At 64.1% G+C, this 16,413-nt stretch overlaps 9 protein-coding genes across 9 annotated transcripts; 8 read left to right on the top strand and 1 right to left on the bottom strand.

The window, feature by feature from the left end:
• Window positions 1-74: 74 nt before the first annotated feature.
• Window positions 75-915, top strand: JCM10292_007396 (CCDC12/cwf18 family protein; the record flags this gene model as incomplete). The annotated part of the gene is made up of 5 exons (XM_076646485.1): window positions 75-184; window positions 244-397; window positions 526-588; window positions 697-745; window positions 803-915. 5 exons carry the CDS (start codon window positions 75-77, stop codon window positions 913-915), a joined length of 489 nt encoding a protein of 162 aa, XP_076507727.1.
• Window positions 916-1,282: 367 nt separating this feature from the next.
• JCM10292_007395 (uncharacterized protein) lies at window positions 1,283-2,542 on the top strand (the record flags this gene model as incomplete). The annotated part of the gene is made up of 5 exons (XM_076646484.1): window positions 1,283-1,306; window positions 1,370-1,505; window positions 1,568-1,891; window positions 1,954-2,156; window positions 2,219-2,542. The coding sequence occupies 5 exons, from the start codon at window positions 1,283-1,285 to the stop codon at window positions 2,540-2,542; spliced, it is 1,011 nt and encodes a 336-aa protein (XP_076507726.1).
• A 280-nt stretch (window positions 2,543-2,822) lies between these two features.
• Window positions 2,823-3,761, bottom strand: RSM27 (mitochondrial 37S ribosomal protein mS33 RSM27; the record flags this gene model as incomplete). The annotated part of the gene is made up of 3 exons (XM_076646483.1): window positions 2,823-3,022; window positions 3,392-3,444; window positions 3,505-3,761. The coding sequence occupies 3 exons, from the start codon at window positions 3,759-3,761 to the stop codon at window positions 2,823-2,825; spliced, it is 510 nt and encodes a 169-aa protein (XP_076507725.1).
• Window positions 3,762-3,955: 194 nt separating this feature from the next.
• Window positions 3,956-6,039, top strand: ADE4 (amidophosphoribosyltransferase; the record flags this gene model as incomplete). The annotated part of the gene is made up of 5 exons (XM_076646482.1): window positions 3,956-3,959; window positions 4,086-4,166; window positions 4,229-4,408; window positions 4,479-4,564; window positions 4,636-6,039. 5 exons carry the CDS (start codon window positions 3,956-3,958, stop codon window positions 6,037-6,039), a joined length of 1,755 nt encoding a protein of 584 aa, XP_076507724.1.
• Window positions 6,040-6,280: 241 nt separating this feature from the next.
• JCM10292_007392 (uncharacterized protein) lies at window positions 6,281-7,312 on the top strand (the record flags this gene model as incomplete). The annotated part of the gene is made up of 2 exons (XM_076646481.1): window positions 6,281-6,562; window positions 6,626-7,312. 2 exons carry the CDS (start codon window positions 6,281-6,283, stop codon window positions 7,310-7,312), a joined length of 969 nt encoding a protein of 322 aa, XP_076507723.1.
• A 210-nt stretch (window positions 7,313-7,522) lies between these two features.
• Window positions 7,523-8,307, top strand: JCM10292_007391 (uncharacterized protein; the record flags this gene model as incomplete). Its single annotated transcript, XM_076646480.1, has 2 exons — window positions 7,523-7,525; window positions 7,582-8,307. The coding sequence occupies 2 exons, from the start codon at window positions 7,523-7,525 to the stop codon at window positions 8,305-8,307; spliced, it is 729 nt and encodes a 242-aa protein (XP_076507722.1).
• A 761-nt stretch (window positions 8,308-9,068) lies between these two features.
• JCM10292_007390 (uncharacterized protein) lies at window positions 9,069-11,274 on the top strand (the record flags this gene model as incomplete). The annotated part of the gene is made up of 9 exons (XM_076646479.1): window positions 9,069-9,213; window positions 9,340-9,637; window positions 9,699-9,808; window positions 9,867-9,993; window positions 10,059-10,588; window positions 10,704-10,739; window positions 10,830-10,892; window positions 10,981-11,091; window positions 11,159-11,274. 9 exons carry the CDS (start codon window positions 9,069-9,071, stop codon window positions 11,272-11,274), a joined length of 1,536 nt encoding a protein of 511 aa, XP_076507721.1.
• An 868-nt stretch (window positions 11,275-12,142) lies between these two features.
• On the top strand, window positions 12,143-13,569 carry JCM10292_007389 (RlpA-like double-psi beta-barrel domain-containing protein; the record flags this gene model as incomplete). The annotated part of the gene is made up of 5 exons (XM_076646478.1): window positions 12,143-12,512; window positions 12,576-12,929; window positions 13,009-13,121; window positions 13,229-13,402; window positions 13,465-13,569. 5 exons carry the CDS (start codon window positions 12,143-12,145, stop codon window positions 13,567-13,569), a joined length of 1,116 nt encoding a protein of 371 aa, XP_076507720.1.
• Window positions 13,570-14,137: 568 nt separating this feature from the next.
• Window positions 14,138-16,261, top strand: JCM10292_007388 (uncharacterized protein; the record flags this gene model as incomplete). The annotated part of the gene is made up of 4 exons (XM_076646477.1): window positions 14,138-14,203; window positions 14,257-14,324; window positions 14,379-14,461; window positions 14,556-16,261. The coding sequence occupies 4 exons, from the start codon at window positions 14,138-14,140 to the stop codon at window positions 16,259-16,261; spliced, it is 1,923 nt and encodes a 640-aa protein (XP_076507719.1).
• Window positions 16,262-16,413: the final 152 nt, after the last annotated feature.

The raw sequence follows: 16,413 nt of genomic DNA, 5'->3' as shown, positions 1-16,413 counted from the left end.
GAGTGGAGAGCGGCGCCAAGTTGGAGCGAGTCCGTCCTCCGCTCGACCCGCACGAGATCCGCGCAGGGCACGCCATGTCGCTGCAGGAAGCCGCAGAGGCCCGCAAGGCAAAGCTCGCCGCCCTCAAGAAGCGCAAGCAGCTCCACGACGCAGGCACTCCCGCCGACCAGGACGACGGCGACCAGTCAGTCTCGCTCTCGCGTACTGCCTTCTGGGTCGCGACTGACGCTACTGCACCCGCAGCCACGAGGCGTTCCGCTTCCGCAACTACGATCCAGAGACGGGAAAGGCGAGGAAACATGCCCGCACCGACGAGGACGACACCGTCGAGAAGCAGGTCGAGGGCCTGACCGACCGCGCAATCGCAGAGGACGAGCGACAGCGAGCACAGGAACTCGTGCGTGCCGCTTCAGCTGCTCCCTGCGCCCCGTTGCCATGTTGACCTCTGCCTCTCCCTCCCCTTGCGCTCCCGCTCTTCGATTGCTCCGGTCGCCCTCACTGCAACCCCTCTTCTGACACTCGCAGAACCTGACAAATATCCAGCCGAAAAAGCCAAACTGGGACTTGAAGCGGGACCTTGATCGCAAGGTGCGTTTCGTCCTGTTCACCCGCTTGCACCTTGCCTCTGCCTCTCAGCGGCGTCGGGCGCATGCATGCGGACGGCTAGACGGTACTCATACCTCATACATTTCGCAGCTCGCCAAGCTGAAGCCCAAGACCGACCTCGCAATCTCGCAGCTCATCCGTGCGTCTCGTTCGCTCCTCTTCCCCTCGCACTCTCGCTCAGCCTTCCTGTACACAGGGAAACGGCTACAAGCGCAACGAGGGAACGCAGAGCCCGCAACGGACGAGCTCATCGCCGGCATGGACAAGGCCGGAGCAGAAGCGGACGAGGGCCAGTCGGACGAGGACTGAAAGACCGGCCGCACTCGCCGAACTGTACGCCGACGTGTATACCCTGTACTCCGGTGTGTGCTGTGTACTACCAGGTCTTCTCACCCGAGCGCCTCAGCCTTGGCTCCCCGTGCATGCCGGCTTTGCAGCTGGTCACGCGGATTCGCATGTCGCGCTTCCGGCTCCACCGCTGCTCGGCGTTGCCGTCTTCACTTCGGCTCGCTTCTCTTCAAGCGTTCACGAAGATTCTTTCTGCGCGGTTTGCGGTGCTATTGCTCGTCGCCTCGCTCGGGCCGCTTCCGCGGACGTCCGCCTCGTCTCCTCTCACCCGCGTCTGTCTCTCCGCATCAGTCGTCTCTTGCTGCTTGAGCTCACGCTCTATGCTACGATGTCAGGCCTGCTGAACCTCCCGGTGCGCCGCACTGCTGCATACCTCGGGAGTGCGCACTCGACTAACCTTCGTCCCGGCTCGCAGGGAACGGGCCCGAAGCAGAAGGGCTACGCACCGCTGAACACGCCGGACGGAGCGCAGGCTGCGACGAGCTGTGGAATCAAGGAGCAGCAGATCGAGCTGGGCGACATTGCCAACGATGCCTTCTACAACGAGGTGGGTCCGCCCCCTCTTCGCCCTCTCGTCGTTGGAAAGTCCGGCTGACCTAGGGATGCGAGCAAGTGCAGGTCGCCAGCATCCGCGACGGGATCCGCGAGCTCGACAGCGCGATCGACGCGCACCAGCAGCAGCAGCTGCATTCGCTGCAGGCGCCGTCGGAGGACCTCTCGCTGTCGCTCATGAACGCCTCGACGGCGCTCTCGGCGTCGATCACGTCGTTCCGCACGCGGATCGCGACGCTCGGGACGCAGGTCGAGGGCGAGGCGAAGCGCGGGCACTGGGACAGCGTCAAGCAGGCGCTGCAGCGCGCGGTCGAGAAGTGGCAGCGCGTCGAGAGCGCGCACCGGGAAAAGGTGCGCGACAAGATTGGGAGGCAGATGCGGATCGGTGCGCCTTGACTCCTTCCGATCTTACAAGGAGGAGAGCAGCTGCTGACAAGAAAGACACAGTCAATCCCGCCGTAACGGACGAGGAAATCAAGCAGGCGGTCGACACCTCTTCGGGCGCCAACCCGCCGCAGGTCTTCCAGCAGGCCCTGGTCGGAAGCCGTACGGCAGCGGCCCAGTCGGCCCTGAACGAAGCAAAGACGCGCCGGTCAGAGTTGCTCGCCATCGAGGCGCAGCTCGTCGAGCTCGCAGCGCTCATGCAGCAGGTGCGTGCTCGCCCGCCGATCCCACTGCAAGAGCTACGACTGACGCTCCGACACGTGCACAGGTCGCCGAGCTCGTCATACAGCAAGACACCGAGTTCATCACGCTCGAAGACACGGCGCAGCGCATCGAGGCCGACGTCGAAAAGGGCGCGCAGCAGGTCTCGCTCGCGCGCGTCACGGCCGCCGCGACGCGCCACAAGCGCAAGATGTGCGCCGCGCTCGGCGGGGTGCTCGTGCTCGTCTTGATCGTCGTGCTTGCGGTCGAGCTGGGCGGGGGAAAGGGCGGAGGCGCGAGTAGCGAGGAGACCAAGACGGAGACAGTGAGTGCGACGGCGACGGCGCAAACGACGGCTGTCGCGACGGCTGCACCGTCCTGGAGGGTGTGAAGCGGCGAGGCTGTAACCATTTCTCCGGACGTTCTGTATCCCGATTTTCGCTTTGTGCGCCTCGACTGGCGTCGCTGTCGTCGACGTTCCGGGTTCGGGCGCCGTCTCGTTCTTCGCGGTGGATGCGAGGAAAGTTGTACACTAAAATACCAGACTACAACGAGAGGAACCGCCAGAACTACGGATCATGAGAGAGTGCGAACGAGAGAGAAAGTAACATGTTGGGATGGGAAAAAAGGGTTGTGTGCGGATGAGGATGGGCAGGCGGTCTTGGACGGCTCTACGAGCTCGAGTTGCCCAGCCCGATGACCATGCTGGGCGGCTCGTGGTGCGCGCCAGCCTCGCCCTCGTTAGACAAGCCGACCACCAGCGAGATGTCGCCGCCGCCGGCAACCTCGCCGCCGCCAGACACGTCTTTGCTGAGGGGCTCGGACGCGAGCAAGACGTTGTTGGACTTGGTCAACTTGCCGTTGACCGTCGCTTGCCGGCGCGTCGGAGGTCATGATGAGCTTTCTGCGGCAGCGTCGATGCGCGAAGCTCTCCATCGACACATCACACCCTACCTTCGGCGCCCCGCGGCCGTCCAAGATGGGTGGACACAGCTTTGGATTGCTTTGCGATCGAGGATGCGCGGATGCGCAGGGTATGGGTACAGCGATAAAGGCGAATGCGAGGGAAAGAACGACGAAGGTGGATGCGGCAAGAAAGGCGAGTGAAGCAGCGGGAAGCGGCTGGCGAGAGCGGTTACCGCTTCTTCATCGATGCGCGACGGCCCTGACCTGCACACCGGAAACAGTAGTTCAGCGTCTGTCTGAGTGACAGGAGTACTCGGTCGAGGAGGAGACGCACCCTTCTTGGGCTTGACCTTGCCCCTCTTGCGCATCGTCTCGATGTCGAGTAGCCTGTGTGGAAGCACTGTCACTCAAGCACAGGCTCACGCCGAAGAGAGAGAGGGAGCGTACCGGGTCTCCTCGACGAGATCGCGGAGCTGGAGACCTGGGATGGCCTGGTTGAGTCCGCGCCAGCCGCTGTACCGCTCGCCGTAGTAGCGCAGCATGGCGGGTCCTCGCAGGCGGGCCTTGAGGACCTTTGAGCCGGTGCGGAGGCTGTCGGGGTTGTACACGGTGCCGAAGAGCTCGGCGCGGGCCTTGACGAGCTGCTGGAGGCGGGCGGCTGCGGGCACTGCCTGCTGGGCGTACAGCCGCAAGGTCTGGAACATTGTGCGTGGCTGCTCTGCGGCGCGGGGACGGGCGAGAGTCGCGAGGACGACCGACGCGACTTGCCGCCGGAAGCGGTTGGCTCTTCAGGTTCGCCCTCCGCCCGCGCAGTAGCCCTTCCCGGGTTGCCAGAGTGCTCACAGCCCTCGACACACGCCTCTCTCGCCCCGCTTGTCCCGCCCAGCGTCGTGCAGCCATGTGTGCGTCGTCGCGCCTCTTTCGCCTTCCGAGCTCATTGCGGGGGCAGCGCTCCACACTGCCGCCGAGCTTCCGCCGTGGGCACCGTTAGGTTGTGCAGACTTTGTTGACCTGTCCCCCGCTTGCAGGCGGTATTCTCGCGATCCTCCTCGCCTCGACCAACAACGTCGCGCCTGAGCTCGCCGAAGGTCTTCAGCTCCTCCAGCACCGTGGGCAAGTCTGCTTTCTCCGCCGTGCTGCTCCAAATCTCGTACAGAGGCGTCACGGACAGCGACAGGCGCTGACGAGATTGCGGTCGTCTGCTTCGCCGACGACAGCCAGGATGCATGCGGTATCGTAACCTGCGGTCCCAAGGGCCGCTTCTACCAGTGCAAGGGCAATGGCATGGTCCGTGACCTTCTCGACGCCAAGAGCCTCGCTCAGCTCGTCGGTGGGATGGGCGTCGGTCATGGTGTGCTTCAACTTGTCCTCCTCTCCTTCGCTTGACTCCGGTTGCTAAATCCGCATCTTCCTCTCGCCAGCTCGCTACCCTACGGCTGGCTCGTCGGCTCAGTCTGAAGCGCAGCCGTTCTACGTCAACTCGCCGTATGGCATCGTTTTCGCTCACGTGTGTCTGCCGTCCCTGCCAACCCCGTGGCCTTCTCAACCCGCTTACGCTCTTGACCTTGCGCTCCGCAGAACGGCAACCTCACCAACACCGACCACCTCCGCTACTATCTCGACCACTACGCCCACCGCCACATCAACACCTCGTCCGACTCGGAGCTCCTCCTCAACCTCCTTGCCGACGCCCTCCAGAAGACGGGCAAGTTCCGCATCGACGAGGACGACATCTTCCGCGCCGTGCGCGAGGTCATGCAGACGACGTCGGGCGCCTACGCGTGCTCGGCCATGATTGCGGGCTACGGCATCTTCGGCTTCCGCGACCCGAACGGCATCCGCCCCATGGGCTGGGCACGCCGCCGGAGCGAGACGGTCGAGGGCGGGTGGGACTACATGATGGCGTCGGAGAGCGTCGTCTGCGACGCGCTCGGCTTCCAGGACTGGGTCGACGTCAATCCCGGCGAGGCCATCATCATCACGCGCGATGGGTTGACGGCGCGCGAAGTTGTCCCGGCGCGCACGTTCGCGCCGGACATCTTCGAGCACGTGTACTTCGCTCGTCCCGACTCGGTGCTCGACGGCATCTCGGTCTACCGCTCGCGCATGGCCATGGGCGACGCGCTCGCCGTGCAGGCTCGTAAGAAGCTCGAGGCCGAGGGGATCAAGGTCGACGTCGTCATCCCCGTCCCCGACACGTCGCGCGTTGCAGCGCTCCAGCTCGCGCAGAACCTCGGCGTCCCGTACCGCGAGGGTTTCGTCAAGAACCGCTACGTCGGCCGCACGTTCATCATGCCCGGCCAGGAGCTGCGCCGCAAGAACGTCCGCCGCAAGCTCAACGCCATGGCCCTCGAGTTCAACGAGAAGGTCGTCCTCATCGTCGACGACTCGATCGTGCGCGGTACGACGTCAAAGGAGATCATCCAGATGGCGCGCGACGCTGGCGCCAAGAAGGTCATCATGGCCTCTTGCGCGCCGCCCATCCGCTACCCGAACGTCTATGGCATCGACATGCCGTCGCGCAAGGAGCTCGTCGCGCACGGCCGCACGATTGAGGAGGTCAGCGCGTACATTGGCGCCGACCTGACCATCTTCCAGACGCTCGAGGACCTCGTCCAGGCGTGCTCGTCAATCAACCCCAAGATCGAGCAATTTGACTGCTCCGTCTTCACGGGCGAGTATGTCACGGGCGGTGTCAGCGAGGAATACCTCTCTCACATCGAGGGCCTGCGCGCCGACAACGTCAAGGCCAAGGCGGGCGCGCGCGGCGCGCCGGCCATGGTGACGGTCAACGGCAAGTCGACCAAGGCCGACAACGTCATGCTCGCGTCCGAGCCCCTCAACAACGACGTGTCTGGCGGCGGCGAGGTGGCCGGCGGCGGCGACATCTCGCAGGTGGTCGGGCTGTCTAACGAGGGCGAGGGCGGCGCGCACCACGAGCCGCCCAGCATGGTCATCGGATTGGGCAACTCGAGCTCGTAGAGCTGTCCAAGACCGCCTGCATCCTCACCCGCACACAACCCTTCCTTCCCATCCCAACATGTTACTTTCTCTCTCGTTCGCACGCTCTCATGGTCGGTAGTTCTGGCGGTTCCTCTCGTTGTAGTCTGGTATCCTAGTGTGCAACTTTCCTCGCATCCTCGCATTTTTCCGCCGCATTCGAGAGACCAGCACCGCCTCTCTCGCTTCCTTGCCCACGTCCACCTCGTCACATTCCGCTCGCATGGACTTTGAACGTAACGCACATCTCGTGCCGTCGCCGTCGTACGCTCTCGAAGACGAGTCCGACTCGGAGTGGGACGACGGCGAGCTGTCGACGTCGCGGTCAACCGCGAAGAAGGAGCTGGCGCCCGAGCCCGTCGTCACGCTCGACGGGCCCGTCGAGGTGGTCAAGGAGGGCGAGGAGGCAGTCTTCCTGCTTGGCGAAGCGGGCGAGCGCATCGCACAGGGTGTCGAGCTGGAAGACGCGGCCGCGACGGTGCGGGTCCTCGTCGACGGGGAGCAGGTGCGGCCCTCTCTGTCTGTGCGCTCGGGTGCTGTCTCGCTGACTTTGCGCTCTGCATTGCAGGCCGGTCTCATCGTCCCGGCAAGAGTGAATGCCCCGACGCTCGTCCTCCTCTCGGCAGCTCTTCCGCTCGCAACCCTGCACCCTCTCTCGGCAAAGCTGCTCGAAGCGTTGAAGCCTGCGACGAGCATTAGCGTGTCGACCTACCACCTCCCGTCCTGGATTCCCGCCTCGAACGACCCGTCATCGTCGACTGCTCCCATCCTCTACCTCTCTTCCGCGTCCCCTTCCCCCGCTGTCGCCCAGCTGCGCTCACACGGCGCTGTTCAGCCCTTCAGCCCGCCGAACTTGCACCATGGCCTCGGGGCCTCTCTCCTCACCCTCTCCGCCCTGTCCACCTCCGTTGCCTCCTCGACTCTCTTCCTCCTCCCGACCACGACTCCGCCTCAACCGCTCAACGGGCCTTTCGCGCCCCTTTCGCCCATCGTGTCTGCCGGCGTTGGCAGCGCCGGCACGCTGTACGATGCTGGCGGGCCCACGGGGCTGAGCGACCCGGGTGCGCTCTTCCGCTCTCTCGCCGGCATCGGCTCGAAGCGCGCTGCGCCAGGGGCTGCGCCGCTGCGCGCAGTGAAGGGTGCGCTAGCTTGGGACTGGTGGGTTCCGGAGAAGCAGGGCGGGAAGGGGTTCGAGTGGCTTGAGCGGCAGCGCAAGGAGCGCAGGCGGGAGGCCGCGTCGTCGATGTACATGTGAACGCGGACCGTCTTAGCGGCTTGGTTTTGCCTTTGACGTCTAGCTTGCTTTCAGTCGCGTCTGTCCGCTGCGCAATCCGCGACCACATGCTGATTTGCGGCTTCGTCTGGCTTCCCGGGACTACCTTCACGCACCTTCCGATCGACGCTGTGCCTTCATCTTTCCGCTGGCGACCTCTCTTTCTCCTGCACTGCTCTACAGCACACTGCCATGGTACGCCTCTCGAGGTAGATGCGAACAGCACACGACGCTCACTCCCGCCTCTGCAGCACGGGCTTGACCTCGACTTCCATCGTCGCTCGTCAACATCATCGTCTTCCTCGTCCATCGAGGAGCCTCCGTCTCCATACCTCTTTGGATCGCCTCTCTCGCGCGTGCGCACCCGCACATCGTCCATCTCAGAGCCAGCCAGCCCCCTCACAACGCCGGGCGAAGAGCCGGCAGGCGACGACCACGAGCTCGCCAAATTGGCGACCCGTTACTCGCTCGGATCGCCTCTCTCGCGCGTACGAACCCGCACCGACTCGTCCTGCCTGTGGGAGCACCCGCCGGCGAAGCGGACCTCGACCCCCGCTACCCTCTTGTATGAAGACGACTTTGTTCGCCTCACTTCGTCGACACTCAGTATCGCGCACCTGCTCTTCCGCAACAACGTCACGCTGCCACTGTCGCGCATCCACACCGCGCGCCCCTTCGACTCCGCCGCCGAGCGCGTCAAGCGCGCCTCGTCCCTCTCTTCCTCCTCGTCCAATTCGACCGCTACGTCACAATCGCGCAAGCGCCCCCGCCTACCTCGCGGTCTCACCTCCGACGGCCTTGGATGGACAGGCGTCATTTGGGCGCGCGACCCTCTGCGGGTGCGAGACGAGCGGTGGCAAGAGTGCGCGATCGTCGTCAACGCGGACGGCTGGCTCGGACGTATCGGCTTCAGCGTCGAGCGCCCGGCGGAATGGTGGGCTGCGTGGGAGGAGGCGACGGGGATGCTCGTGCGCTAGTCAACGGTGTCCGCTCGTGGGCTTGAACAGACACTTCCTCCTGCACGGTCGTACGGGTTGTCGTCTCCACCACCGTCCTGTAGCTCCTCATTCACCGTGTATACTGCTGTTCTGGCATTTCTCTCGACCTGGCCGACATTCGACCGTTCACCTGACTTCGAAGGTCGACGTCTTTGTGAAGCAGATGCGGAGTTGAGTGGAGAAGCGCGGAGAGCGCAAGGTGCTCCGACCAGGTTCCCCTCGACCCGCATCATGGAAGCTCTGCCAAGGCGTACTGGGCCGCTGCGTTGGTGCGAGCGCTCCTTGCTTTCCTGCCTGCCACTCTCTGCCTGACCCGGCTGGTCGTTGCACCTGCTCTCGCTCCTCCTCCGCCGCTTCATCGCTTTGCGCTAGATCTCGTCCATCTCCGACCCGCTTATAGGCCTGCTTGTCGATTCCGCCTGCCGACTCGTCGGCCGGCGGCCTGCTTGTGCTGACTGCGCTGGCGCTTGCTAGCTCTGCTCTCCCTGCTACGGTACCTAGCGGTGCCCGTCTTCCGCCGTGCGCCTCCGTCTTGACCCGAGAGGTTTGCGCCGTGCCCCGGGCCGAAACGCGCGCCAATCCGCCGACCTCACGGGCTCCGCTATTTTCGACGCGGCCCTCCACCCGCTTGTCCACACATCACTCCGCCCCCAACTCGGCCGTCGGACGCCTCGCGACTGCCCGCTCGCCTTTTCTCCTCCGCGCTCTTCGTCGCTGAACCCCGCAGAAGCGCCGACACGATGTTCACGAGCAAGGAGGTCAAGCAGTTGAGCCCGACCAAGCACGAGTTCGCCGCTGTCAGCGGCGAGCCCGTCCCCGTCCGCTTCGAGCCTGGCGACCCCGAAGATCCCGCGACTGGATGGGGCCGCTGGAAGCGCTATCGCAGTGCGTCTCCCTTACATCGAGCTCGTTGGACTCGCGAGGACTGCCGCGCGCCTGCCAGGCAACGGTCCTCAGCGTCCGAGCCGTGCGGCGCGGAGCCGATGGCTGACTATGCTTGACATGTCGCAGTGATGGCGCTCGCCTGCTTCGTCACCTACTGCTCCGCCTTCAATGCTTCCGCGAACGGGGCTGCGAGCGGTGGCTTCATCGCCGACCATCCGAGCGTCACGTCGACCGTATTCCAGACGTCGTCCTTCACTTATCTGGCCATGCTGGGAATCGGCCCTCTCGTTCTCGCGCCCATCAGTGAGACGTTCGGACGCAGGCCGCAGATTTGGATCTGCACCTTCATCATCATGGTGCTGTTTTTGGGACAGGCGCTGGCGCCGAACATCTACAGCCTGGTCTTCTGCCGCCTCATCCAGGGGTACGTACCTCTGGCATTCCCTCCTTCCAGCGCGCATTCGACTGAAACCCGGTGCTCGCAGAACCGCCGCCAGTATTGAGGGTCCTGTTGCAGCCGGCGTCGTTGCCGACCTTTGGCCGAAGAAGACTCGCGGGCCCGCCATGGGCATCTTTGTCCTGACCGTCTTTACCGGTGCGTCGAGCTCAGGCTGTAGCCAACCTGATCAGCGCTGATATTCTGCATAACCCAGCCAACGCGACCGGCCCGCTCACGATGAACTGGGTCGCCCAGGAGCTCTCGTGGCCCTGGGTCTACTGGATCCAGATGATCTCGAACGGCGTCTGCTTCCTGCTCATTACCTTCTTCTTCGTCGAGCCGTGCGTCCTTCGCTGCTTCACGTCAAGTCACCCAGAGGATGTACTGACAATTGCTCTCCGCGCAGTCGCGCCGACGTTATCCTCGGCAAGCGGTGCAAGGCGCTCGAGAAGGAGACTGGTCGCCCGCATTACGTCGAAGGCGCTGAGCGCTTCGAGGGCTGGGCCGAAGCCCTCAAGCTTTCGTCCACACGGCCGCTCATGTACCTCTTCACCGAGCCCATCGTTATGGCTCTCGCCCTCTGGGTGGGCTTCGCGTGGGGTGTCGTGTTCCTCGCTATCGGCGCCATCTCGCACGTCTTTGCGGAAGTGTACGGCTTTTCGCAAGGCCTGTCGCACACGGTCCTCATCACCGGATTCGTCGGCGCCTTCATCTCGTTCATCCTGCACCTCACGGTTCAAGAACCGATGTACCAACGGGCTGCTCTTGCCGGGCACGGCAAGGCCAAGCCGGAGGTCCGCCTATACGCGTCCGCAATTGGCGGCATGCTTTTCTCGGCTGGCGCGTTTGGCTTCGCCTGGACCGCCCGGGAATGGATCCACTGGTTCGTGCCCTGCATCTTCCTCACGCTCTTCAACGTTGGCATCTACACCATCTGTATGTCATTTCTCGCGCCTCGACGGTGGTCCCACCGCGTTGCCTCGTCTCGCGTCTTCTCGTTTCCCACAAGCGTCCATTTGCTGACTTTGACCCAATCGTCTTTACTGTACAGACCTCGGTACATACCTCTACATTGGCGACTGCTACGGTGAGCTTGATTGATCTCCGCAGCCACAGGCAAGAGCCGCGTGCTCATCGCCGTCCTCGCTTTTCTTCCGTTTTCTCGCTGCTCTTGCAGACCGCTACTCGTCGTCCGGTCAAGCTGCGCAAAGTCTCCTCAGGAATTTGCTGGGCGCGACGTGTACTTCATTCCGACTCTCGTTTCCATTGGAGCGACCGGCTGACCTGAATCGCGCACCCTTTCATGCTCCGTCTTGCACCGAATGCAGTCCCGTTCTTCGGCGTCACGATGTACGACCAGCTCACCTTCAAGTGGGCGTCGTCGCTTGTTGGCTTCATCGCCGGCGCGCTCGCCATCGTTCCGTGGATCCTGATCATCTGTAGGTCTCTTTGCCTTGTCGCCTCCGCATGGTCTCGCTGCTGACCGTGTACCTCTGACTACATCAGTCGGCGACAAGCTCCGCGCCAAGTCGCGCATCGCCCGGCAGATGGAGCAGCAAGAGGGCCAGACTCTCGCCGACGAGCCGGCTCGTCCGGGCATGACGGAGGTCGAAATGCCTTAGAACTCTTTGGACCTCTCCTAGAGACGTATAGAGTAGACGAAGGCGTCGTGTGTGAGCAATTGATGAATAGCAGTACTGAGTCCGATCACAAATTGCGAGAAGAGATCTTCTCCTCGGCAACCTCTCGCCGGTCATTTGTGTCGGCGCTTTGCCAGCACCTTTGCCGAGGGCCCGGGTCGCATCGAAGAGGCCGAAGCACCCTGCAGAGGAAATTTGCCTGCACTTCGGTCGGCCACGATGAAGGGTCGGCCGCCGAGTGCAGGAGGGCCGGTGGTCCAAGCGGACCTTCGCATCTTTGCCGCGGAAAGGGGCACCCTGTTCTTCGCGTGGTGGGACTTCGTGCAGGAAGTCCAGACGTGTCTCTCGCCTCGCGCGCAGCAGACGCTGCGCCCAGCTTTTCGCCTCGAGACACGCCCCCGAAAAGGTAGGGAGATGCTTTCGCGGTCGGCCGCAGCTCGCCCGCGCACCGGGCGAACGCCGCAGCCCACTCGCGTGCACTCGCGTGGGACGCTTGCGCGGGCCAGAGAAATGCTTGCAGAACCCCAATCTCGGTTTGCGGGTGAGCCGGGGTCGGCATCCCTGCGGGGAAGGCGCAGGTGAAACGGGGCGTCGCGACGAGCTCGATCGCAAATCATGCTGCCCGCGCTTCGCTTCCGCCCCGGCTCTGGGGGCGAGGGTCCCCTTCCGCCGCATGGGCGATCTGTTCTAGGGTCAGGATCGCTGCCGCCAGACAAAGTGCAGAACCCCATCGCTGAGGGTCCCTCGTCCCTGCTGGCGGCTTGAAACCTGGCTCGCCGGTCTCTGCTCTCTTGCTTCTGCTTTGTCCACGACCGCACCTTTCTTTTCATCTCCCCGGCCGCCGTTCACTATGCTTGCCGCCGCCTTCACCGCGCTCGCCGCGCTCGCCGCCGTCAACGCTGCGCCGGTCGCCCTTAACATTGCCGAGGCGTCGGTCTCGCTCCCGAACACAACCGAGACCGCCACGGCCTACTACTACTACCAGAACGACCACGCCGGCGCGTGCGGCTGGGTCTCGCAGGACTCGGACCTCGTCGTCGGTCTCCCGCTCGAGTACTACGGCGACTACGCTGTCATCAACCCGTACTGCGGTGCTTTCGTCGTCGTTGAGGGCCAGAACAAGACCGTCACCGCCCTCGTTGCTGACGCCTCGACGCTTAACGAGACCCTCACTCTCTCCATTGGCGCCTGGAACGCGCTTGACGGCGACAACGGCCTCAGTGCGTTTCATTGTACATCGTCTGCGATGCGAGCAGCGCGTTGACACGCCCTCCCGTCTACAGAGACCGTCTCGTGGCGCTTTGCCAACGAGACCGAGACCGCCGCCGCGAAGAACGCTCTTTCGGGCTCGTCGGCCCCCTCGTCGGCCGCTGTCACCCCCTCGTCGGCCGCTGTCACCACCTTGTCGGCCGCTGCTACCACCTCGTCGGCTGCCCCCGCGACGTCGTCGTCGGCTGCCCCCGTCCAGAAGGAGGCTACGACCTCGGCCGCTGCTGTTGAGGAGAAGCCCTCGTCGACCTCGACCTGGTCGCCCGAGCCCAAGACCACGACCACGTCGACTCAGGAGTGGAAGCCGACCACGACCACGTCGACCAAGGAGTGGAAGCCGACGACCACCTCGACCCAGGAGTGGAAGCGTGCGTTGACCTTCTCAATTCTCCGGTTCCCCTCCATCTTGTCTTTCAGCGCGCCTGACGCGCTCTACACCGCTTGCAGCTACTACCACCTCGAAGTGGGTCGCCCCGACCACGACCACGACCCAGGCCGCGCCCAAGACCACCCAGGCTCAGACCGACTCGTCCGCCTCGTCGGCGCAGTTCAGCGGCAGGGTGCGTCTTCTTTTCCTCCTGCGTCGATGCCGCGTTGCCGGCCGAGCGAGCTCGAATGCCAGTCGAGCTTCCCCAGAGCATGATGCTGACTCTGCTTGACTATTTAGGGCACGTACTACTTCCAGAACGGCGCGGCCGGCTCGTGCGGCAACTACAACTCGGACAGCGCCTACATCATCGCCGTCAGCGCTTCGCAGATGAACTCGGGCCTTTGCGGCAAGAAGGTCTCGATCCGCAACACGTCCAACGGCAAGAGCATCACCGCCACCGTCGCAGACACTGTCAGTCCTCCTTCAGTGCTTTTTCCCTTTCGAGCAGCAAGCTGACCTTGCCGAGCTTGCAGTGCCCCGGTTGCGGCTACGGCAGCATCGACTTGAGCGAGGGCGCGTTCGGCGCGCTTGGCGAGTACTCGCAGGGCGTCCTCCCGTTGGCCTGGTCGTTCATTTAAAACACCTCGTGTAGAGGACTTTGGCATAGACATAGAAGGGCAATGTAGATACCCGGGTGCCCGCGATCTTCTCATGCTCAGAACTGGTGAGCAAACGAGAGCAATCCAAGCTGTGCCGCCCACCCGGCCCTTACTGCGGTCTGCGTTGGATTCGCTCTCGCACACACTGCGGAGATGCACGTGCAACCCATCGAATTCATCGTCAGCATCGAGTCGAAGCAACGACGACCGTAGCCCTTTCGTGCGAACGTCTGAAAGCATCGCCTCCCGTTCTCCGGTACCGCGGTACCTGTTGCCCATCAAAGTCGCTCTTCAGAGCGGTCCTGGAGCGTCATATGCGGCCGGCAAGGCAGAAGGCGGCCACACAGACGCGTTCAATCGACTCCGACGAGGCGCTTAGCTACTCTCATTCCGCACACTCACGCGCGGCAGACCTTCGCCGCCAAGAAGACTTTTACAGCGCTTACAGATTGCAAGCGAGCACCTAGAAACCGCTTGCGACCCGCCGAGCGAGCGACTCACCCGGCTTTCGACTTCATCAACTGCTCATCCAACAATCCGCGGCGACATGTCTCCCACCTCACTCGCCGCCCTGCAAAAGCTCAAGCGCACACAACTACAAGCACTGTGCAAGGCAAGTCTGCCTGCGACACTCGAAGGAGCCGGGACTGACGCCTGCGTACACAGGAGCACGGCATCAAGGCCAACGGCAAGACGGATGCGCTCGTCGCAGCACTCGCCGACAAGCTGTGCCTGTGAGTAGTAGCTCAGACTGTGTACGATGCGAACGCTGACCCGGAACCCAGCAGCGGTGCCGACATGACACCCGCTACCACTCCCGCACCTCAGCGCGCTTCGAAGGCTCGCACGGCGCCGACAGCGTCGGCAAGCAGTCAAGTCACACCGCACGACACGACGTCGCCCAGAGGCGAGTCTGAAGCAGCTTAAATATTCACTGATCGCAACTCACGCTGTCTCGAAACCAGACCTCTCGAACCGTGGCAACATCGCCTCAGGATCCCAGAATGAATCCACCTACGCGCAGCAGAACGAGGAGAACGACATGGAGTACCGCAAGGTGCTTCAAAGCCTCCGCGATGACTTCGACGCGGTCCTCGTCGCGCGCGAAGAGTGCGACGAACGTCTCGAACGCCTCGAGGCCAAGGTCGCCAAGCAGGACGAGGTGCTGGCTGCGTTCAAGGAGCAGTTGGAAGAATTCGACATCGCGCTCGACCAGCCGCCCGCGACCTGCGGGGCGTGCGAGACCCTGGAGGCTTCGTTCGACTCGCTGCGGCGCGACCTGCTGTCCCGCCTTGACGCACTGCAGCCGACGCCTGCTCAACATGCGGCAGCGACTGAGAAGGTCGCGCAGCAGACGCGCGCCGTTTCCTTCGCCAGCCCGACTCTCTCGGATGCCCCGCCGACTCAGTCGCTCCTTTCGTTTTCGTCACCCGCCGCGTCGCCCGTGCAGCACGCCACGCCCCGCCCCCGTCCCAGCGTGAGCTCGCGCAAGGCGACGCCCTTCAAGCTCGGCAGTGTCGCGCTCGACACGCCCACTTCGGGTTCAACGCCGGCATCGGCTCTTCCGTCGCACATGATCGCCGTGGCGGCGTCGGCCGCTCGCCGCTCGCCTCGTGCCGCGAGCTCTACGGCGCGACTTTCCGACTCGACTATTGAGCCGCAGAGCCCCGTTCCGCTCGTCTCGGGGGCGTCGCTCGGCAAGCACGCGCGCTACAGCGATGCGAGCGATGTCTCGATCGGCTTGCAGGCCGTCGTCAGTCCCGAGCTCGACCGCATGGTGCAGGGAACGCCAGGTAATGACCTTGCAGGCGCGGAGGGCTTCTTCACTGCACCCAACTCCGTCAGGAAGCCCGTTGCCAGCGACGTGCGCGCGGAGGAGAAAGACGGACATGCACGCAAGCGCATCCGTGTCAGCTCGGGTGCTCACAGCACGGGCACGATGATCGACCGCGGGGAGCTCGAGGACGAGGAGGACGAGGAGGACGCGGAGGACGAGGAGGACCCGAACGACTCGTTCACCGCCGAGGTCGGCGCAGCGCAGGAGTCGGTCGAGGAGCAGGAGGAAGGAGAAGACGACGACGAGGTGCGCGACTACCTCGTCCGCACCAAGACGGGCGACTCGCCCGCCTCTGCGCCGAAGGCTTCGCACGACCCGTCCTTCTTCGCCTCGCTCGCGACGCAGTCGCCCGCGCGCCGCGCGACGTCCGTCTCTTTCGTCGACGAGAATGCGCCTCCTGTGGCCGCCGCCTCGGGAGGTGTCGCGGGCCGCAAGTCGCTCCCGCTTTCAACGCTTCCCTTCCCGATCGTCTCGCCGTTCCGCGCCGCTGCATCGACCAGCGCGCGCAAGTTCCCCGCCTCGGCGGGCAAGGCGACGGTCAAGACGTTCTTCGGCGCCGACGCTGCGAATCGCCCGGCCGCCGCGTCACCCGGCGCCGGCTTGTTCGCCTCGGCGACGAAGCGCGCACGGTCGGGCACCGTGTCGACGCCGCGGGTCCCGCCTACGCCTCCGGCGGCGCGCACGCTGTTCGGCACCGAGCTTGGCGGCTTCGGCGACGAGGCGCAGGAGGGCGCGCGCTTTGGCGAGGGCGAAGGCGCGCTCGGCGACGAGATGGTGAGCCCCGTCAAGGGTGGGTGGAAGTGGGAGTGTGGAGCGTTCGGTGCGGCCGCCTAGGTCCTCTACAGGACTTGTGGCGCCTTTCGAGATGTCGTCTCTATTTTCGTGAATTCTCTTGTCCATATCGCGCTCCCTTCTCTCTGTCCCCCTTGCCACGATCGTGCATTTCCTCCTTTTCGTCTGTATCTATCGTTTGCGTCCTCTGCCTC

The sequence above is a fragment of the Rhodotorula paludigena genome, assembly GCF_050403205.1.
Source record: "Rhodotorula paludigena JCM10292 DNA, Rt_paludigena_JCM10292v1_ctg5, whole genome shotgun sequence".
Lineage (NCBI taxonomy): Eukaryota > Fungi > Basidiomycota > Microbotryomycetes > Sporidiobolales > Sporidiobolaceae > Rhodotorula > Rhodotorula paludigena.
Note: the sequence above shows the minus strand (reverse complement) of the source record. Positions and strands in the feature narration are given on the sequence as shown.